This window comes from Pyrgilauda ruficollis, unplaced genomic scaffold (genome assembly GCF_017590135.1).
Source record: "Pyrgilauda ruficollis isolate IOZ18807 unplaced genomic scaffold, ASM1759013v1 scaffold145, whole genome shotgun sequence".
NCBI lineage: Eukaryota > Metazoa > Chordata > Aves > Passeriformes > Passeridae > Pyrgilauda > Pyrgilauda ruficollis.
The window spans coordinates 930,166-953,665 of NW_024513099.1; the positions used below are offsets into that span (position 1 = coordinate 930,166).

The window sequence follows — 23,500 nt, forward strand, 5'->3', positions numbered from 1 at the left end:
GCTATAGTTTGGCAAGTGTAAATATGTATCCTTAGTAGTAGGGAGAAGTTATGGTAGATTTCTATCAATTTAATTAAAGCTCAATCAAGGGAATAGTTGTTCTAGCATGTGTGTGGAATGATTGCACACTAGATCTTTGTACAGGAACTTTTTGAAGTAGTGCCCTTCTACAGTGGATTTCTCTTTTTGTGGGTGGTGAAGGGGATCCCTGGATCCTGATAACAAAGTAGTAATATTTTATCTCTGGCTTTGCAATCTTTATCATTGTAACTGCAGAACATCTTTCTAGCATGGGTATTATATTTCTCCTAGGGAAGTGGAAGCATAAGTCCTTTACCGATACAACAGTTTAGTAGCATTTGCTTCTACATGTTAAAAGCAAAGCCCAGTAAAAAGCCATGCATATGGATGGATATGAGTTGTTCTAGGAGATGTTCTAGGAGTTGTTCTAGGTACTTAAACCAAAGCAAAACACCCCCTTATTGTTATCACTCACATATATTGTATACCAGAAGTAGTTTTATGAGAACAAACTTGAATCAGGGTGTACCCCTGCTGCCACCTGAGTGCTGTGGTCCCTATGCTGGAATACTGTTGATCATTCTGCTTCTGGCTTCATCACTTCTCAGGGTCTGTAACACCTGTGACCAACTGCAGAATATTCCCTCCCTCCTTCGCCTGCCTCCAGCCAGAGCTCCTTGCTGCCTGCTGGCTAAGGTACTCTGCAGGGATTTAAAAGTTGTTGGTTCAAAGAACTTTGGCTATGGAGGGTAAAATAATACATATTTTACCTTCTTTGCAGGTGTTGCTGCTACTGGGCAGTTGTATAAAATATCGTGCTTGGTGGTTCCTTTTGGCCTGTGTTACCAATATACTGATCACATCCAGAGTTACAGACTCTCTTGGATGTTTAGGCACCCCTTTGCACCCCTCTGGTCACAGAAGTAATGACAGTATACCTTGAGATTTTTCATGCTGTGTTTCTTTGATTTAATGGAAATTAAGCTAGTTCAGGATATGTTATAGATGCATGTTCTGATCATGAAGGAAAATGAAGCCCAAATATGTTTTTCCTGTGTACTAGAGGAGAAAATATTTTTCTCAGTCTGAATAAAAGGAGATATGCTCATCCCATCTATAGTACTCCCAGATAAATCTCAAGAAGTCTCTTAGCAGTTGATCTCTCACCGAGGTGTGGTATTTTTTTTTTTTAATGAAGGCAATCACACATCAGAAGCTCATTAAGTTGCTATGTTGTTTGTACGACAACTTGAAATAATGACCTATTGGCCATTATTGTTTTAAATTATCTTTTAAACTCAAATACATGACACACTATGTCAGGAGGAAGCAGAATATCACTCTGATAGCTTAGGTTTACAGCTTTTGCTTAATTAAAACTTCTTATGGAGATTACTTAAATTCCAGCTGATTCTTTTGGATTTTGTCACTCTGTAAAAAGTGTGTGCTATATATATTTATATATATTTATATATATCTTTTATGAACATTTAGAACATAATTTCTCTGGGACAAAGAAAATGTTGATGAATACAATAGATTTCTAAAGACGGCATTTTGAGTTCTTATTATCTTTTATTACAAAAAACTCCAACAAATCAAATTCCCCCTACTCCCCAAAACTCCACCAAGCTCCAGATATTTCATTCACCTTTTGTAGTATTTTTAAGTCTAGAAAGTATCCTCTACATGCTTTACAGTTGATATGAGGTTGATACTCTTTGCCAAAGCCCTTTAATATCAAAACGGATTTGATGTTAACAGGAGAGCTCCGACAAATCGAATTTGCTAATTTCCTTACCTGTTTCAAAAGGTACCCTATGCTCTTCCACTTCTATGCTTAACTGCAAAATTAAAGCAACTAAGAATTAATGTTACCTAGCAAGTATTGAACTGTATGAAAAATTATATTCTTCTTTAAATTCTTTATTCAATAAAATTATTTCTTACATCAGTAAACCCATTGATTTCTTATGTGTTGCATATAATATTTGGGATTTAGTCTTCCAAAAAAGATCTTCTTATAGGCAGGTTTGGGGGGGTGGGGGTTTTTTTTTTTTTTTTTTTTTAAAAAAATTTTTTTTGGGGGGGGGGGGGGGGGGGGGGGGGGGGGGGGGGGTGTGATTATGGTATACTGTTCTTTTTCTGAAGAAAAGCTGCAAATATTAATCCAGTTTTCTAGTATTTTTTATTTTAAAATTATGGTTTTTATAAACGTGTTGACTATAGCTTTAAAAGATCCTAATTAAACACATAAGTGCTCAGCAAGGGATGGTTATACAAAAAATGGTTTTAAATAACAGTTTTGGCTCCACTTTGTCTGTGTCTCTCTGGTGTTATTTCAGATTGACTAGGTAGCCTTCTTGGGTTGAAAAGCACTGCTTGATTTCACCGTATTTTTTTCTTTTCTATACTCTAAGAAAGCTCATGTTACTTGTAATGTATTTTCCTTAGTGGTTTGTCAAATAAATCAGTTAGTAAGGTTTAGCTCATTCTGGTGCTTCTAGTAAGGAAAGTTAAAGAAAGAAGCACATGTCTGCATATTGCATAATAGAGGAATTTTGAGTGGCATAGAGATGTGGACTCTCACCACTCACTTGTACGTTCTGGAAAATGCAGCTTTGTTGAAATCAAAGTATGAACATGTTAGTTCTAATAGAAAGATTATGAGGAAATAATTCAGTTTACATCTTTCAGAATTCTGAAGAAAATAATAAAAGTTCAAAACAATAAAATGAAAAACAAACAAAAACATCCCCAAACAAAAAATTTTCATACATCTATAAAGTTATTTTTTTAATACTGGTTAAAAATAAAATTTCAGAATATTGGAATACTTATGTTTCTTGAAAAATTCTACTTTCCAACTTCTTCTAAGAAACTAATTGATTAGATTTGGATATTTTTAAAAAGCACTTTATTGAATCTGAAAAGCATGCTAGCTGATCTTTTCTAGACATTATGCACTTGCAAATTAGTGTAGCTACATGGCCTCTTGAATGTCATGCATTCATTCTTCCACGTTTTAGGCTGCAATGCCCAATCACTGTAGGCCAGAGGAGGTTATCAATTTTACTGTGAAGAGATCTGCCTTCCCTCAGCCTGGACTGCCTAACCCTATCCTCATACATGTCACTCTTTGCTGCAACATGAAGGTTCACACAGGTAGACAAGATAACTTGATTTTGGCAAAAGCTGTCAATTTGTGGTTTGGGTTGGTTTATTTTTTTGTTTCTTTCGTTGGTTTGGTTTTGGGGTTTTGTTTTTTGTTTTTTTTTTCTGGTTAATTTTGTACTAGTTTGGTTAGTCATTCCTTTACCTCTTGAATAGTCTTTGTACTCTGTATCCCATGTTCATCCTTACGCCTCTAAAGTTTTGTTCTGCATTTTCTTTGTGTTTCTCCCAGCTTTACTCTGTCCATTTATCCATGGTGATAATGTAGCCGTCTATGTAGCCCTGTGATTTTTCCTGCTGGTAATATATCCCGTATTTCTTGAGCCTCGGTATCACACGAGAAGATGACTGTACCTAGAGAATTTGAGTTGATGCATTTTTAATAACCTTTTGCTTCCCTCTTTTTCCCACCCCCCTCCCCCCCAATTAAAAACCCATACATACTAAAATTTCGCTAGCTGCTGTCATGCTGAGTGTGCTCAACTTATGAAAATATTTGGTGTCTACTGACTTTGAAATGCTTGGATTTCTTGCAAGAAAGTTAAGAGTATATGTGTCACAGTCACTTAAACAGAAGCATTGCAGGATTGCTTGTTTGCTGGAAAGACGTGCCAGGAACTTGGGTGAATTTCACTATCAGGTACATTTTTTAGCTCGTGTAGTAACATGAACAGCGCCAGAACTGTTAAGTCCTCAGAACTGCTGTTCACAAAATTACTAAGCCATTAGTCTGTAAAGTTATGTGACAGTGGTAGTAAAGGAGAAAGAGTAATGTACTGGTATTTATGACTGCTTTTTGTTGTTGATACCATATCCTTGAGAGACCTCCTGCTGCCATTTTTCTTGCAGTACAATATGGAGTCATTTTTTAGTTATCTTGGGTGCACTGGATTTTTTCCATATCTTTCATGTCACTGTCAGTTAAATTGAATAGTATTAACATTTATATTTTCCAGCCTACAGAGTTGCAGTCTTGGAGGCTTTCCCAGAGTGAATCTGAAGGACTTTGAAAATGTTGATAGCTACCTATTTGTTAAATCTCTTGATTTCATCTAATTTAAATTTTTTTTAAGTCCTTAGAGGTGTTCTTCTCCTATTGGATGTTTTATGTCACAGTAACTGACTAACTGGCTAGTAACTGGTTAACTGGCTAGTTTTGGCAGTGGATCAGTCTATTCATGTGCTATGTACATGATTTTTTAGGTATGGCTTTGGTCATTGTATGATATTGTAAGGGACCTATCATGTGCTCATGAGAGCTATTGGATTGGCCAGTGAGCTGGACTGAAATCAGAATCTCAACCATCAGTACTGTAACACGTTAAAGTGAAAATTTAAGACCAGCCTTGTGGAAATGTGCCTTAATTTCATGTGTTACAGTGTCTGTCTTATATGAATGTATTTCTAGTTTTAAAGTGTTTTTCTGAATTAAGTCAATGGCCAAATTCAAACAGGCTTTAGCAAACCAGGCTGTTAAAAAGCAATTAGTAGAAGTGATTCTACCAGATTTCTTTTCTCATTGAGTACTTTATTATCTTTTTCTGTGAAAAGTTTGTATAAATTGTTACAGTGAAGGCACAGTGCAGGATATGCATCCCGTGAATATTAGCATTTTTTAAAACATTTCCTGAGTCCTATACAAATACAAACCCTCAGCTTTGACCTCTCCTGTTTTCCTTTCACATCTGCTCTTTCCAACTCTTCTTCCCTCTTCCTGTTCCTTTCTCTTTTAAGGATACTTTTTGGAGGTGAACATGTTTGTGAGCTACACTGTCTCCAAAACAAACAAAAGAGGGTGGGGAGATGATGAAGGGGAGGAGGGCAGGGAAAAGATGCAGCTGCTCATTTTTAATTTTTGAAACTAGCCTTGAATTCTTGGCATTTGCTTAAGCTTTATAATAAAAACTAGACGCATGACTGAAACACTGCGTCTTTGTTCTACAGTGGTTGCCAAAAAGAAATTCTTAAAATAGTAAGAGATTATTTGAATTCTTGTCTAAAATAGTATTGATGGAAGATGTTATGCCAAATGAGATTGCATACATAGAGCATTGCCACAGCAGTGAAAGCCTTTGGAAAATCAGCCAACATCATATGTTGTTTTTTATTTTTCTGTGCTGCCAACATCCAAGTCAATAGAAGGTATTTTCCTTCATTTCACTTGCCAGGAAGTAGAAATGCCTGTAGCATTTCTTCCTATAAATCTATGGAACCTGGTCAAGCTGTGTGCCCTCAAAGCAAAGAAGGCCAGCAGCATCTCAGCATTAGGAAAAGCATTTGCCAGCAGGTTGAAGGGTGATCCTGCCCATCTACCCAGCCCTGGTGACACACATCTTGAGTACTGTGCCCAGTTTTGTACTCCCCAGTATAAAATGGAGACGTGCAAGAGACATGTGGACATAGTAGAGTGAGTCCAGCAAAGAGCCATAAAGATGACTGGGACTGGACTATTCAGCCTGAAGAAAAGAAAGACTCGGAGGGGATCTTATCTCTTTGTATAAGTATCTTATGAGGGTGAAGTAAAACAAATGGAGCCAGTTCAGGTTCTTGGCTGTTCCCAGCAAGAGGACAAAATGCATTGGGTGCAAACTGAAACACAGGTATTTCTACCTGAACACAGAAAAACACCTGAACACTGGTACAGACTGCACATAGAAGGTGTGGAGTCTCTTTCCATCCTTGGAGATACTCAAAGCTGGCAGACCAGGACCCTGAGAAACCCACTGCAGCTTGAGCAGACGGTTGCTTTGGTGACAGTCTCCAGAGGTGCCTGCCATCCTCAGTGAATCTGTATTTCTTGTGTGCCTCTGCTTTGGTGTCTAGCTGAAAAACTGGAGTATGTCAGATACCACTAAACAAGTTGTATGCTCTCACATGCAGCTGAGTATGTGAGAAGTATACATACTGAGTGGTGATATTAGTGAAATAATGTCATTAACACTATTAGAGAAAAATTTGTGGTTGAAGAACAAAGCTTGAAGCATTGTGTAGAATGAGACGTGTTTGGGGCTTTGTTGCACAGCCTTTCACATGCTAGTGAGCTCTTGCCCACATAAGTAGTCTCACTGATGTCACTAGGACAACTCCTGTAAGTGTTCACAAGTGCAAATAAGGGTTGCACAGTGTCCTTGTCTGTAATGTACAAGTGTATGTAACACAGTATTTAATTATCTCTTCAAACCTCCTTTACTTCAGTAACATATTCTTTTAAATATCTCAAATTATGCTGCTTTTCCTAGGCTGTACTTTATTGACATAGAGATATCATTACATCCATCACCATACAATTGAGCAGAGATATCATCTCTGAAAATCATCTTTCCTTCTGTTCATTTGTATAGCTGAAAAAAAAAGAGCTGACAGAAAAAAAGAAAATAATTATCTTCCTTGATAGTGTTTTAAATAAATTGGAATTTCTAACTTTTTTCTGACAGTTTGATGGAGTCAGTGCTTTACTTTCAGTGCTTAATTAGTCTGATGGTATGCTTTCTATTCCCCACAAAATAATGAAATAGGTTGTTTTTTTTTTTTATTTTAAATGTCAGTCAAAGTTCAGTTTTGTATAAAGAGGCACCTTGTATCTGTATTTTACAGTAATACAAAAAGTAGAGTAAAAAGCAGTTTCGAAGATCAATTATGTGATGCCATCTTTTTGTATTTCAACTGTATTGCTAAAATGTCTGCTGTGTAGCTCTTTTGGTGGTTTTGAGGGAAGGCTATGATGTACCCTCTAACATTCAATTGATAAAGCTCGAGTCTCTGTCATGAAAACTTGATTTTTTGGATGGTTTTTAGAAGCTTTTATATTTTAGAAGTTATTTTCTTGTTTTAGCTATTGAAGTTTTTGTCAAGGTGCTTGAATTAGGTTAGAGAGTTTTCTGGAACTACTGTAGGAATGGTTGAATATTTGCATATGGATACTTGGAGTTAAATCTCTTTGGAATTGTGAAGTGTTGTAAGAATAGAGTGTTATAATGTAGAAAAATGAGCCTGTTCCACTGTGTAAAGAGGATAGATGTTATTCATTCAGATCAGTGGTATCTTTACGAAGAATTGATTTGTAATGCTGAAAACTCTTTCAAGATAATTGTTAAAGTGGGAAAGAAAAAAGATTCATTGCCATAAGATGAAATAAGAAAAAATGATACTGCAATTAGAATGGGATTTTAATTTTTTTATTTATTTAGTTAACAGGTACACCCATTTTATACCTATTAGTAACCTGAAGAGACAAATTGGAAACTGGACTAAACTCTTTTTCAGCTTAGTCTTTTATTGAAAATCAGATGTCTTTTTAAAAAAAGTTTGTGCACCAGCTCAGCCTTCAATTTGTTAGGCTTCATGTACATCTAGCAGACAGCACTCTGTGTTAATCAATAGGTCAAGATTTGGCAGCACTTTCTATCTGTGTTTAAACAAATGAACCTGTAAATATCATGGCCAATCTGTAGATCAAATAAGAATAGCACCTTGCAGCCTGCTTCTTGCATCCTTTCTAAAGTTTTCCATTCAACAGCTCACCAGGTTTGTGCGTAGTTATCTTTTTAGATTTCAGCAGAGCTTTTGATATTGACTCTCACAGCATCCTCCCGGACAAAATGGCCAGCACACAGCTGGTTAGCAGTGTTAGGTGATGGATGAGCAACTGGCTCACAGGTCAGGCACAAAGGGTTACAGTGAATGGGGTGACATCAGACTGGGGACCTGTCACTAGTGGGTGCCATCCTTGTGTCTGTGCTCTTCAACACCTTCATAAATGAACTGGATGCAAGACTTGAAGAAACATTATTTACAAAATATGTGAAATTCATAATTATATTTTTCTAAATGTTTTATTTTATACATGATGTCTAGAAATGTGTTGGGCTAGCATGGTTTGTTTTTGAAGAGCTTCCTTCCTATGAACCAGATCAAACCTTTCTGGATGTGGTTGTGTTATATTTGTTCTATTAGTACATTTTAGTGACCAATTTCCCTGGGTTTTGTACCTTCCCATTTTGCGAAGGATGTTGACTGTGTTTCTCTTTAAGCATCCTAAGACTTTAAGTTTGGAGGGAATTTTAAAAAAATTACAAATTCTGGCCTGTGGTGCTGCAGATAGGATCCCAGTATCACCAAAGCAGAGACTCTCAGGTGTCCAGTCTTGTTGCTAAGGAGCATGTTATTTGACTGTGTGTAGGTGTTATTTCAGAAGAGTCCTGTGCTCTGGGAAACTGTCCTAACATGTCCACTAATCTAAGTGTTAAGATGAAGTGGGGTGCTTCTTTCAGAAGGAAGAACATTCTCTGTCTCCAGTTTAGTGAAATAACAGAATGAGACTTGGAACAGGCATGTAGTATCCATCAAAAGTTTCATCATAGTGGATCTTGTTTGTGGAATAAGTTAAGGTGCAGTTTATAAACAGGAGTGCACATTTATGTTGGTAAGTATACTATAAAGCATTTACAGAACTTTATTCACAAAAGTTTGTTTTAAGTAATAAATCAGCAGTAAAATACTGGTAATAAAGAGAATGGGACTACTTTTAAGACAGAATAGTTCAAACAAAAAGGGAGCTACTCCAGGATTAGGTGTCATGTGGGAGGAAGACATTACATCAGCCAGAAGGTATTACTGGAGAGGACATAAATCAAGAACTTGGTCCCAACACCTGTTCTCAAGGGAAGAGTGAAGGCATTCTAACCTTGCTTAATGATTGGATTTTAAATAGTTTAATCTGAAGCTGTACATACTCTTTTAAGAGATTAATTATGTGCATGTTCCGAGGGACTTTGCATATTTCATAATGAATTATTAATGTATTTTACTATTTATTTAGTCTTTATTAAGATATGCATTACTCTTCAGGTATATTTTGGGCAGGAGCAAGGTACTCTGGCTCTGTATGTTGCACAAGAGAAAAAGGCAAATAATTATACTGAGATGTTCCTTTACATCTACGAATACATTTTAACATACTTCAGTATAATGCTTTACTTATAGTGTGTTAATAATTATTTTTGTCAGTAATCTTAACATGATACATAATTCTCTGTTGTGATAAGGCACGAAATGATGACACAGACACTGCTGCTCTCGAGGGGAACAAAAAGAAGAACCTTTATTTTCTGACTCTAACATTTATAGTTTTCCAAAGGTGACAGTGGATTGGAGGGTGACAGTGCCACTGGACAGACCAAGGGTCCATCAATTCTCTCCACCTCCATGAAAGAATGCAAAACATAGGTTATTTACAGAACTGTGTGTGAGAAAGTTTGTTGAAAGTATGTAAACATCAGAAGGCTTAACAAAGTCTTACAAAATCAGGGCGACAATTCTCTAAGCACATACTTGAAATTATTTGATTACAATTTGCAAGTCCTAGAGCACGTTTGTAGTCCTTTGTTGGAGTTACTCCAATGTGCTAATGAAAACTGGAGAAAAGCTACTCTCAAACCAGGAAAGTAAGACAGTTTTAAAAAGCCCTATGCATCAACTAATGGATGATATTACAGCACAACAGCATACCTACAGGATTTTGCCATTCAGCAAACTTGAAGTGTGTTTTGAAACTCCATGAAAAAAGAATATTCAAATTGAGAATATGTTGACTCCATTAGGCATACATATAATTCCTATGGAAGGATTATAGGCCTTTTAGCTCTAGCGAATGAAAACTGATTTCATCAGGAGTTTTTATATGATTTTTTGCTTTTTAAGTTAATACTGAAGCAGGGCTCAGAACTGCCAGTACTGTGCGGTTCTTGAGTGTTAGATTTTGGGAGATGTAAGCAGCTAAGTATCTACAGATACTCAGGCTTGTAAGATGCTGATAATATCAGAAAAACCACCATGAAAGTTGGTGGAAACTCAAGGCCTTATGTCCATGCCTTGCTCAGCATCTGGCATGTTCAAGTGCATCCATGGCTTTTTCATCAGGAATATGGGATTTGAATTACAGGATACAGAATGCGGTGGTTGTTGATATTCTTTCTGTATGAGCACATTCCAGTTCTGTTTAGCTGAGCTGGTCTTTATTTTCTCTCTCTAAAACTTCAGCAGTGCTGCTGGCATCCTGGCTGAGGTGTCACATGGCTGCTGCTGTCATTTACATGTATACAGATCCTGCAGGTTTATGCAGCTACCGGAGGTTCATGTAATTAAACATTCACCTTTGAATGAAGATTTGAAATGGTTAATAGTAAAATGTATTTTCTGTGAAACAAACATAAATCCTTTTAAAATACCTAAATCAGCAGTGCAGTGTTTTCAGGTACTGCATTATTGGTTTTCACTGGTGATATGGCGGGGGCATGTATTAGGCTTTTTTTAGCAATGCAGGAGGGACTCGGATGAGGAGGGACCGAAAGGGTGACTGGAGCTGCTCACAGACAAGCTTGTGAATTGATGTTTTAAGAAAACAGCAATCAAAGAGGTTTGACCATTCCGATTGTTTCTTGTTAGTGATTATACTTTTTGCCAGACCAGTAATGTCAGGTTTCAGGGGGTTTGGGCACTTGGTCACATTACATTCCTGTGTACTTAAATGGATTAAGATAAAAAGTCTGACTTGAAAATGATATTTCAAAACTGGTTGTGCCTGTGGTTTTGAATCCTGATGTTTTGAGCCAAGAAGGGATTGATTTAATGGGGTTAATGCTTAATCCAAATGAAGCAATGTACACACATGCCTTGAATGCTTTTGAGAATAACTACAAATATCACTTACAAAGTTCTGTAGAAAAATACAGAGAGGTGATCTTTGTGTAAATAAGAGATGGGACAAGACTGCTTTAGATAAAGGAGTACACAGGCAAAGCTGTGCTCAAATTAGGTCTTCTGAATGACTTTCATATATTTCAAGTTTTTTTTTCATACAAGTATGATATTAATTTTTAAATGCTGGTTTTGAGGAAGTGTGACACTTTGCTCTTCATAATTTTGTTATTTCAGATAAGAAAAAATATTTTCAAATAAGGCATTTTTACCTACTTGGAGAAATTAAGACTTTGCCAATATTGACTCTGCGACCCCTCTAATTTCAGGGAAGAATTGCTTATTAAACCAAACAAGTTAATTAATTAATTAGTGTATTTTTTTTTGTCTGAATTAGTTTGTTGTTGCTGTTAACAGATGCAACATTGACAGCATTTATACTTATTTTCTTTTGTGTTTATTAGTAAAAGCCTTCTTGATATGCGGAATCCACCTGACTTCTTACAATGACCAGTGTACATGCTCACAATGTGTTTTCAAGTAATTGGGTCCTGTCTAAATGGGAAAAAAGGTTTGGAGGGAAGCAATGACTGGAATCTTTCAGAGTTTAGCTGCTCAAGGATAAAATGCTGACCCTTGATAAGAATTAGGTTGGCTCATCAGTTTTTACCCCTTCTTTTCTGACTCCCTGTGTGCCCCCCAGACTGGGAACCAGACACTTTATGTGAAAATTAAAATTCTTGCCTAATCATGAGATTTGATTAAGTTAGTGGTTTTAGAAAAAAAGACCAAATATCACAACACTAATGAAAAAATTGCATGAATTGCTAATGACATGTGTGACTCATGTTGCTAAATGGAGATTTTTAAACATAGCTCTAGGCTTCAATTTTTTCAGCTCATTCACAGTCAGTTCTGCTTTTTGCTGAGCTCAGTGAAGCTATTCTCAGAGGAGAGTGTAGTGTGACATGGATTTGGAGTCAGAGAGCAGAGCCCATTAATCAATTTAGTACTACACAGGTTATCTAATATCTAAGAAATTTTAAAAATATTTTAGGCAGCATAAAAAGCTGAAAGGAAAATATGACTGTCTAGTGTTTTTTACTTTATTAATTTTTTTTTCTCTAAAGGCAGGCTGTTGAAGACTGTCTCAAAGGCACAGAATAATTACTGATAATTGATGTTTGAAGATTTTTGGGTTTTGTTTTAGTTTTAAACCCAGTTCTGTTATATCTGAGTTAGTAAACAGTGTGAAGGAGCATTCTTATGTACTAGACTTGGATTTCTGTCTGGAGTGGTTCTTGGCATTGCATTTTCCAAGTCAGCTAGTGATGTCCTGGGCAGCTGTCAAATGTTGCCCTGGAGTAGGGTCAGGTCAGGGATGATTCCCAGCAGGCAATCAACCTCAGCTGATGCAATTTTCCTTCAGCTTCATTGTTGGAGATCTAGAAAGCTTAACAGTAAGGATGAAGGAGTTATAAACCACAAAAACAGATGGTATGGCCAAAGAGAACATTTTAAATTGAGATCTATAGAACGTAGCTGAGTGTGCTGGTCAGGAAGTGAGTGCTGGGCTACCCCAAGTGGTGGGCAGCTGGAGCTGTTTCTTTGCCTGTGGTTTGTTCACAGGAGAATGAAAAGAGGAAGGAGCTTATCTGAGATGTATGTGTCCTTCATTTCTTAATCACAAATTCACAACAAATAGTTAATATGTGCATAAAACACGACAGCAGCAAGTTGTGTCAGATAGAGCATTGAAATGTGAGTTGATAATTTTAAAATAAGAATACAAGAGAGAAAGCTGATTTGGTGTGTTTTTAATTAAACAGGGTATATGTATGGAGGGTGAACTCCACTGCATAAATGGAATGAATGGACATCCAAATCAAATACCAGATTCCTCCTTTAATTGCCAGAGCAATTATTCCAGTCTTTCGATGCTTTCTGGCCTGATGAGTGGCCAGTGTTCAGCCCTCCTGAGTGATGGTCCTTTTTGGTAACTGTCACAGCTCTGTCAGAGGACAGATTGGTTCTGGATACAAGAGGTGATGCTTTCTAGGGTTGCATGAAATGAAGTGACGGGAGCTTTTGTCTGGGCTGCTTGGGAGGAAGTGTATAAACCAACACAGTTAAGAATGTGTGCACTGCTGCCTTTTCCTTTGCTAGGCACTGTTGATGTATACACTTGAAGCTCCACACAAGAAATGCTGAACAAGAATGAGAGAAGTCCTTGCATTACTGGAAGTTATGGGAAGTAGTAGTGAGGGGAGAAGTAGTAGAGGAGAAATATTTCTAGTGTGAACGAATATAGAAAAGTTTGCTGTCCCAAATATTTAGGACCGATACATAAGTAACAGAAAAATTAATAACCAGCATTGGCTTGTGTTATGTTTGTTGGTAATTCTGTAAATAGCACCTGATTGGCATGATAAACTTCACTTTCCTGAGTGTGGGTATGTTATTGTCCTGTTTATTTAAATGTTAGTAATCATTGCCTCTAAATATTCAAATAGGGTTTTTTGCATTTTTCAGAATTAAGGGATTACAATGCTTCAATAGAGAGGTCAAATAGAGAGGTCAATCATATTTAACAAAAATACATGTACTAGATGTACTAGAAGTTTTCAGGAGCATGTGAATGTTCAAGAGGGCAAGCGTGTGCATGTTGTTATGCAATAACTTTATTATATGTGCATCTTACAATCAAGAAGGCTTTCCATATGCCATAAAATAATTGCTTCTGCATAGCTGTAAAATGCTCTTACATTCAGGCATTTTTACTACACTTTTTAGCCTTAATGCACATAAAACATTAAACCATTAAAATTTCTTTGAAAAGGCTTGCATTTCTACATTTTGTGAAGTCACAATGTGTTATTGTTAGTTCTGGTTGTGGAGTTTGTGTGTATGTTGGCAGGGTGTGTTTTTTGTTATAGCAGGCTAACAATTGGGAGCTGACCAATAAGTTGGCCTTAATCTATGTAGAAAATAGGTTTAAGTCATTCCTTTTTAACTCTGCAAACATAGTTGTAAATCTTGTTCTTCTTGCTCCCATCTACAAATCCCACATTGAGAAAAAACATCTGCGCAGATACCTTTAGTGAAATAAAGACGGGTAATTTAAAGACTGTTTAGGAGTTCTTATATCACCTTCATGAGCTACTTTTCTGTATAAGGTTAAAGCAGAGTTCTTAGCTTTAGGTTGCTGAAGTTGCATAATATCTGGATATTAAATTTGAGACCTGTAGACTGAAGTTTTATTTCAAATTGACATTTTATGGAATTCTGATTTACAAAATCCACAACATATAAAGGGTTGGATGAAGAAAGAAGGGTTAATTTCACTGAAGAAACAAATCAATCCTTTCAGAATTCCATTTGCTAATTTTGCAACCTTTTCAGGTCATAGTTTTTTACTAGAAGCAAAAAAGTACTTCTTTGCAGTCTAAAGACAACTTGAAATTGGCAGACATTTTATGACAAGTCTGTTTTGACCATTTTTCATGTAGAACTTAAAGGGCAGATGAATTTTGATGACATTTTGATGGCTAAATCTTTAAAATGTGGTACTCTTTTGAATGATTCTTAAAATATGTATAGTTTTCAAATTTTCTCACTGTGAAATTAGAAATACTTTTTCAAGGGTCTACATTTTTCTCATTTGAACAAATTACAGAATTATATTAATGAGTTTGATTTTTTTAGAACATGAGGCAATCCCTGAACTGGCTTTAAGATTATCTTGTTCATTTCACTCTTGTACTTCTTTATAGCTACATTATGATCTAGTAACTCTACAAGCTTCCACCTAAGGTTAAACAATCAATGTAGTAGGGTTACTTGTTTTCACCCCACTTGCTGATTATGTACTTGTCTTACTGATTCATGATATGCCTTTTCTTCTTCACTAACGAAAGTCAGGATGCTCAATAAGCTCTTATTCAAGTGATTCATATATCGGGAATTGTCTTAAGTAGCAATGTTGTTCTTTGAGGTTATGATATCCAGCAGGGGCTGCCGCCACTGGATTAAAAGGAAGGGTAGTTTAAACCAGTTTTGAGCTGTTGGGGGCTGATGTGGGTGAGTGATATAGTGCAGTTGGTGTGAGGAAAGTGGTGTAGGTAGTTGGTGCTCTGCAGAGAGCTGTTGGTTTGTCTTCTGGTATTGCTTCCTGAAGATTTTCACAGTAAACATCTGTAAGAGATCTTAAATATTACCATAATTGACTAGCATTCAAATTGCACTGCACCTCTGTTCATCACGTTCTGATACTGTGCAAAGCACAAAATAGGAGAATCGATCTCATTTTGTACCATGAATACTCTCTGAAAGAGGTCAGTGTTGTTCAGAGGGGAGTTCATTTTCTGCTGAAACCTGGCTGCTTTCTGTGTTGAATTTACTCTTATATTTAAATACGCAAAATACAAGAGAAGATGGCATATTTAGAGTCATTACAGTGGTTGCCACTCTTCTTCCCCTCATATCGCATTAAGGCTTTTGCACTGGGGTGCCTATTCCCTCTATGGTAGCCTGGAGCCAAGTCCCTCAGGCCAGGCTCTTTTTATTGCTTCCCCCTTTGGACAGCCTCAGCACTGCTGGGTTCACCCTGCCTGTGGTCAGTCATTTTTGGGGGATTTGCAAAGTGTATAATCAGATTATAATTTTGTGAATTTGAAAATTGATTTATGATTGTCAGGCATCTGAGATTCTGAATATTTCTTCTTTTTTAAAATTGTTTACTGGAGTATTCTTTCTGTTGCAGATACTGTAAATACCTTTTATCTGCAATTATTTTCATTTCGATAACTAAGTTATTAAAGCAATGGAAGCATGCCTGTGAAAACAGTTTATACATCTAAAGTAACTTAAGTAATTCTAGCATTTGAAAATTGCATATGATTTTGGTGTTCCATAACAGTTTGTGTTGATTTTGCTGCCATTTGCAGTAAGAACACTGAATTTGGTGCTCTGTGAGACATCCCAGTTCACCTTCTTCTATCTCCTTCTAAACAGTTTCTTTATCAATATATCATCCTGCATAGCTTAGAAATAATTTCATAGTCACAATCATAGTCATGAATTCCTACCTGGCTATTTCTCCTGGGTAATGTTTATGTGTATGCCTTCAAGGGACTTTTTGTACACAGTATTTTGTGTGGTTACACTTTGCTTCTACTATTTTCTACACAATATCCTGTTAAAAAAAAAGCATATTTTTTTAACAGGATATTGCTCTCTCTGTTCTATTTAAATAGTCATATATTCAATCAGTGTGTTAAACAAAGGGATGTTGATTCTTGCTGGTCTCCAGTTATTTTCTTCATATGAGGGAGTTCATACCATTAATGTAATCAATTAATGTTCTCTCTTTCAGGCTTAACAGATGAAAAAGTGAAGGCATATCTCTCTCTTCACCCCCAGGTACTGGATGAGTTTGTGTCAGAAAGCGTAAGTGCAGAAACTGTGGAAAAATGGCTAAAAAGGAAAAATAACAGACAGGAAGGTAAGTGCTTTTTATTTGTGATTAATATTTAGCTTTGAACAGCTCAGTTATTTTTCAGATTTAAAAAGGAAATCTGGTTTTGGTATAACTTGAATATTACAATTTTTTTGTTTAGGTTCTACCATTTTTTGAAGGCAAAACAGGCTAACAATTTTTAAAATATTTTGAGCCTTTTGGTATTTTTATTTTGAAATATACTGGTATTAATATTGGAAGTTTATTTTACCCATTTTGAATTGCAAATACTATCCATCAAACTGTGGTGTCTATTTCGAGAACATAACTTGGTTTTCTTGGGTCAAAAATTGGTAAGTTTTGAATTAATATTATCCAGTATGCCTCAGTACCTGGATTACTGGATATACCATCTCAAAAGTTCCTACTTGTAACATGTAATTAAGTGAATTTTAGATAAGAATGTTGACATAGGTATTATAACTCAGTGTGGGAAATTCTGGAGGTATTTCTGTTGTGCTGCTTTAGGTAAAATACCTTGCTAAATAGACCCAGAAAACTTTGTTTTCAGCCAGCTTGGGTTGACAATGATCATAAATTTTGTCATTTTCTGCAAACTGCGTAAGATACATGTAATTCTAACAATGATTTGTAATGTACCAGGTAAAATGCAGTGGAGGAAATTACCAAGAAGGTTAGGGAAGAAACACGGGCTTTGCTCTGTGGCTGATTTCTAAGGTGTTTATGGTTTTAAGTTCTAATGATAATACTTATTTTAAATAGAGGGGCTATTGTTACTTCCTAGAAGATAGTGTTTTCTTCAGAATTATAAAAAAGAAAAAAGATGGTGGACAGCAAATGGAAAAGGCTATATTGAGCTAGATTTTTGGTGGTAATGACTACATATCATTTATTGCCACTAAGGTGGCAATAAATTTTTGTTGGCTGAAAGAGGTTACCTAGCAGCAGAATAGAAGTATATACCAATAGACTGTTTACTACTTTCCTTGTAGTTTGCACATTGCAGCACAGCAGAAGGCCTATTGTTATAGTCCATAACAGCAATCAGAAAAACAGTGTTATGAATCAGGGGAATAGTTTTGGACAATGCTTTTTGTAAACTGATTATGAAAAATACTGTCATGTTACCAGAAATTAATACTTCTTGTTTTTATGAGCTATGCACGTTTAAAATAATGATTTTATCTAAAGTGCTTGTAATCACTGTAAGAAATCACTGTGTGTATGAAACACATTTTATAGTGTGGGTTAAGGATCTTTATGCTAAAACCAAATAAATGCTTTGGAGAATTTTTAGCTTCAAGAATCATGTTTTGCTAAGTGGAATTTATTATCAGTTGCTCAGAGTTTCCAATTTTTCAAGAGAAGGCTATAAATGAAAGATAAATTTTTGCGGAAGTCCTCATAAAATTTTGTAGCAGCTACTCAAGTAAAGTGACTCCTGACCATTATCCTAGTGAAGTTTTAATGTGAACAGGTGCTACAGTGGGATTTGTCTGTTTTTTTCATACACTTTAAAAATTCTATATTATAGCTAATTTGCCCCAAACTTATATTAAAAGTGTCAAGAAATACGTATGCTAGCATTAGCATTTAGCTTCATTTTGTTGCCATCCTACATGTCTTTTTGCCTTCCCTGCTACTTCCCTTTTGCTGACAGTGATCTTTAAACTGGCCATAGTTATTACACTAAAGGCAGTCATGCAGATGAGGCTTCTTTAGTGCTGGATTTTAGATAAAAGTAAGCACAACCAGATTTAAGACTACACTTACCAAGTACAACACATTAATTTGAATGCATTTTGTTTATAGAATGAAATGGAAAATGATGAGCCTAGTCTGTGATTTTCTTGTAGAATGATAGTCTATTGTCATATAAAATATTTCTGATAACCACATATCCTAATCTTTCAGAAAGCAATATTTCAGGAAAGAAATTTGCTAGATTGTTTACTCATTTCATGTTATGTACAAATTCTACTGCCTGAGTTATGGTGGCAGTAGGAAGCAAGGGGGAGAGGATGGAACCTTTTGGTGTCAGCACAGATCTGTAGTGACTTGAAGTGACTGTGTAGCCTAAGTAACTTTACATCAGTAGGGGTATAATTTTCCCTCTATCCCTTTTGCTTCAGTCTAGTCTACTTTACAAATGCTCATATCATGTAATGTGATACAGCTGGAAAAGTAAGCTTTGTTTTTATGAGGAAGTTGTCAGGAAGGCAAAAGGCTGTTTTGAGGTCTCTGGCTTAGTGTCTGTACTCTTACACATTGGTGATGCAGAACAGTTATTATATGCATTATATATACAGAAATTGTGTCCTGCCTGATTTACAGACATTCAGCTGTGTGTACTCTTCAGCCAGAAGTCATTGCAGCCAGGATAGTTTACCTGAATTTCATTAGCATGAACTGAAATGTCTCATTTAGAATCAAAATTTATCTGTGACTGAGATTCACTGAATTAATTGCTGTAAATGGTTTGGTTTTTTTTTTTAACCGAAATTATTAAAAGGAGAGGAAACCATTAAATATTGCAGTGCTTAAGGTATAACTATATCCCAAAATCTAATGAGTTGAGTCTTCAGTGTGTTAGATCTTGTATTTGTCATGGTTAAATGATAGATTGAAATTTGCTCATGACAGGTTGATGATGATGGTGATCTATCTGGGATTATAAGACATTTTTTTCTTTAACTTGTTTTTTTACTTTTCCTCGTATATTGGAGAAAAACTGCAAAGGTAGCATTGAAAAGGAATGCTGCTTATGCTGATATTTGGGTATTCACTGCAACTTTTTGAACTCTGACTATTTTCTATCGATAAATTACATGTTCAGAACAGACCCAGGCCTTGTATTATTGCACACAGAATTTCCAAACAACTCTATTTGTAATACACAAATACTTGAGTTTTTAAATATTTTGCTATCCAGATTATGGCAGACTTAATCAGCCAGAAGGAGATCTTTTCTTTTCCAGATGCCTGGATACAGTACTCACAGAACTCATGAGGCTTCTTCCATTGTCCTCTTTCATACCATTCAAGCAAAAGTGGCAGATGATTGTAGCCAGAACCATAATATTAGGAAAGCTCTAGACTCTGCTGCTGGATAGATCCTCATCTTCCAACAAATTTCTCAGAAAAATATTTATAAATTCCAACCCTAATTATATTATTTGAAACTTCACTGCCACAACAATAAGAGACTAAGCACGTTGATTACAAGCCAGATGTGCATCTTTTACACTGTTGATACTGAATGTTGTAGATGTCTTTCCTAATCTTTGTTAATTACCTCTTATAATAAGAAGAAAGAACAAACTGTACTGACACAGAATTTCTACATGGAAAGCTGCCTATATCACTTAAGAAACTCATCACTTCCTATGGCCCTCATGTTCATCATGGTGCATGACCATGTGCTTAATTTCTGCTGAATCTGGAAACATTTACAGCTTTGTACATTATTTTTTTTTCCAGCCAAATTTGCCAAAAAAATGTAAGGCTATGTATAGTGGGAACTTAAGGTGCTTTGTCATTGTTAATACAAATGTTGTTAAGTAATTAATAAATACAATTTTAAAAAAATTAAATGGAAAGTAGGAAATTCAGGACACAATATGGCACAGATTATACCCAGAACTTATCATCTTTTAAGTGCAGTTGACTTATTGCATTTCCAGGAACCTCATATTTCATAAATGACCTGTTAAAAAAAAATAATTAGAAATTAGTTGCTTAATATAAGTAGGGCATTGCTGTAATGTTTGAACCGTACTAGACTGCATCATTGACACATAAATAATAAAGTTTCATATAAATAATACAAGTGCAAAAAGTGATTTCTGTTGCTGCATTTTCAGGTTTTTAGTTATCAGCATGGTGGGCTTTAAAGTTGGCTACAGTCGTGTAAGAGACAAAGTAGTGAGTTTTTGAGAGGTGTTAATTTGTGGCTCTATTTAGGGAGCAAGTCTGTACTTAGGCTTTTATTGTTAAGAAATATCAAAATACATATTTCTGCATTAGATCATAGTTATTCCATGATTTGCTCTTTGAATTATGTTATTTTTTCCTGCTTTTAAAAGGTGGTGTATAGAGGCATGTCATTTCCACTTCGCCCAAGGTTGATACATGCAAGCAGGATGTGTGTCAGTATGTGTATGCTAAAGAGATGTCAGCTTGCTGCCAGAATTACAAAGAAAAAAATGGACCCTATTCTTGATTTGTCAGTTTCTGAGGGCTGTGCCTTTTTGCCCCAACTGAGCAGAGATACCTGTTCTGTAGTGCAGGGTAGTAGCTGTAGAACTGCAGGTGAAGGATACCCAGAATCTGGGGACTGTCACTGCTGTGATGCTTCACAGCTTGTTGCAACTCTGACTTCTCCTCAGCCTAGGCAAGAGGAACTGATATGGCAACATGTTAACAACCTCCTTGATTTATAATTAGGGTGTCTTAATATTTCATTGATGCTGCAGACATGCTCTTTTATTCTGATGCACCCCTGCTGTGCTTATATTTGTGACATCCAAGCAGGGCTTCTTATTACCAAACTATTACCAAAGTATGTACTATTTACATATTTTGATGCCTTTCTTGGATTTTATTTTTTCATTTTTCTCAAAATAAGACAAGAAGGTTGTATCTTCCAACTCCAGCTGGAATAATTGCTTACTGTGTTCTTGCTCTTCATTCAGTGTTTGCTAATGGGCTGTTCAATACAAAATGTTGGTCTAGGTGGTCTCATTGGTCTGAACCAAGGTAACTTATGATACTGACAGGCGCTACTTTCCTGGGGTAATATCCAGACTGACAAAATTTGTCTCTATTGAGAAAAGTTGCAATAATATCTGGGGATTTGACTATGTAGAACCTATTTCTCTGTGTATTTGGCACAGTCCTCACTTCCATGGAGATAAAACTCAGCGGTAGACTTTTGTATGGCATAGTTTGCAGATTGCCATTTTTCATGTGTCTAGAAAGTTTATGTTAGTATCAGTATTTCAGAGGCAGACAGGTGAAGGAACTTCCCAGTTCTGTAATAGACCTCTACATAGGAATGCCATTTTAGTCCAGATAATGAAAATGGAATACATGTGTCAGAGGTACAGAAGAATTTTGGAGGTATCTGGGGAGACTGCTGTGTTGTGCCACTGCTTTTAAAAATGGTTTTATTGCTGCATCATTTCCTGAAAGACTCTGTATAATTGTCTGAGGTGAAATTATTTGTTTCCTGTGTGATCAGTTCAATTTTTTTTAAATTTATTGTTTTCTCTTAATTAATCAGAAGAGAATCAGCTTATAAGTGGGCTCATTTTGGCTGTGAAAATATTGAGAAGGAATTAATGAAAAAGTTCTCCCTGTTGGGTTGTCAGTCTGTTTTTTTCGGACAGAAAAGGTTAATGGAAAGGATATTTAGGTTAGATAGAATAGGGTTTTTAAAGTATTGATAGTACAGAAATACTGAGCAGTGGCCTCTTGGTAGATAATACTTGGGTCTTGGGTGATGATGAAGTCTTTTGTTCAGTGTCTCAATGTTGAAGCAGTTGCTAATTTTATTCTTTGCTATTTGAACGCCTATCACTAGCAAACGCCAAACGATGTGAAAAATGGCATGGTACATTTTTTTCATTCAATTTGCTGAGAGTTTATTGTCTGATTGTTTTGAGGGTTTTTTTTGAGTGGGTCAGGTGAAGGAGGTGATTTTTCTGTTTTCCTGGAGTTCTGCATACTTAGAATCATTTAGATGGTCAGAGATTTGCTGAGGGTCATCCTTTAATGACGATATGTTTGGTCTTAGAAGTAGACTTCACTGCTTGGTCTGAGTTCCCTCTTGAAATAATTATGTTAATCACATTATATCTAGAGCAATTATTCACAACATGTACTTATATTAATGTTTGTTATGTCTTTGTTAAGCTTGAATAAGGAGGGCTTATGTTTTTTCTGTCTACTCAAAAACACAGTTTCTCCTTACTTCTAAGCTTGGCTTCACATGATCATTTTCTGTGCAGTACTGCTAGTTAGAGTAGAAAATAAGCAGATGTTGATTTTTGTAATTTCTCAGTCTTTCAGAAAATTAGGACATGGAGCTTCTTTTACTATCACACTGGGTTTTTTGCTTTTCTTAATATTTCTCTTCAGTTTACATTTTGAACATTTTCAGATAACCAATATCTTTCTAGAGTGGGCAGTATAAGAGAGATAGTATTTCAATAATGGGTTAATTAACATTATGTGCAATACAAAACCATTTCCCTCCTGTGTGAGAATTCTCCTGAATGTTGTCTGGCCCTGCTGTTCTTTGTTTTCAGATTGTTTCTCTCCTTGTCATGGTTTGACCCGGAAGTAAGGGTTTTGGGTACACTGATCTTTGTTTTTAGAGTAAAAATATCAAGTCAACAAAAGAAAAAAAATCTCAGTAATTGATGGACAGGATCCATTCTGCTAATGTATGTGGAGACTGTATACCTGCATAGCCAACACTTTTTAATAATGATGATTTATGTCCATGTCAGATAAACTGTTTTACCTGCATTGAAATGGAGTAGGAATGTTCCCATGGTCTGTAAGCTGAGAAAGAAAGAAATAACAAGGAAATAGTCATTAACTTTTATGGGACTTTCAATTCCAAATATAGAAGTATTAATTTGATTAATGTTGGCTAGACAAGGCCTGTATTCAAAGATTGACCAATAAGGATAAAAAGACAAAATGTAAAATAATTACAGATGTTAGCATTGCTTGTTCTGTCCATTAAATGGGACTTGCATCTTTGAGGAAAGACAAGTATGCAGTCACACAGTGTGATAGTCTGTTACACCACATGTGCACAATGAAAAGATACTTATTCATGGATATCCTGTATGTGAGTAGTGAAAACTCAGTTCAGCAAAGATCTCAATGTCTTATCTGTATGTCATATATGTATAGAAATTCTGCATCTCTTTTGTATTACAGGAAGTACAGGAAGCCCTGAGGTTGAATGAAAATTCATCTTTTACAGGAGATGTCTAGTTGGATATAAATGTTAATGCCATGCTCTAAATGGATGATTTTATGTTTCTAGGGAAGAAGCAATTAATGATATTTGACTTAACCTCATATTGGCTATTAGTGAAGATTTTCAGCAGA

At 35.9% G+C, this 23,500-nt stretch overlaps 1 protein-coding gene across 1 annotated transcript in view; it reads left to right on the forward strand.

The window, feature by feature from the left end:
- The window catches only part of PDE10A (phosphodiesterase 10A), a 168,609-nt gene that overhangs the window by 57,132 nt on the left and 87,977 nt on the right, over nt 1–23,500 (forward strand). The window contains exon 2 of the mRNA XM_041460579.1: nt 16,265–16,393. Within this exon, the coding sequence (XP_041316513.1) occupies nt 16,265–16,393 (129 nt within the window). The remainder of the gene's footprint in view (nt 1–16,264; nt 16,394–23,500) is intronic.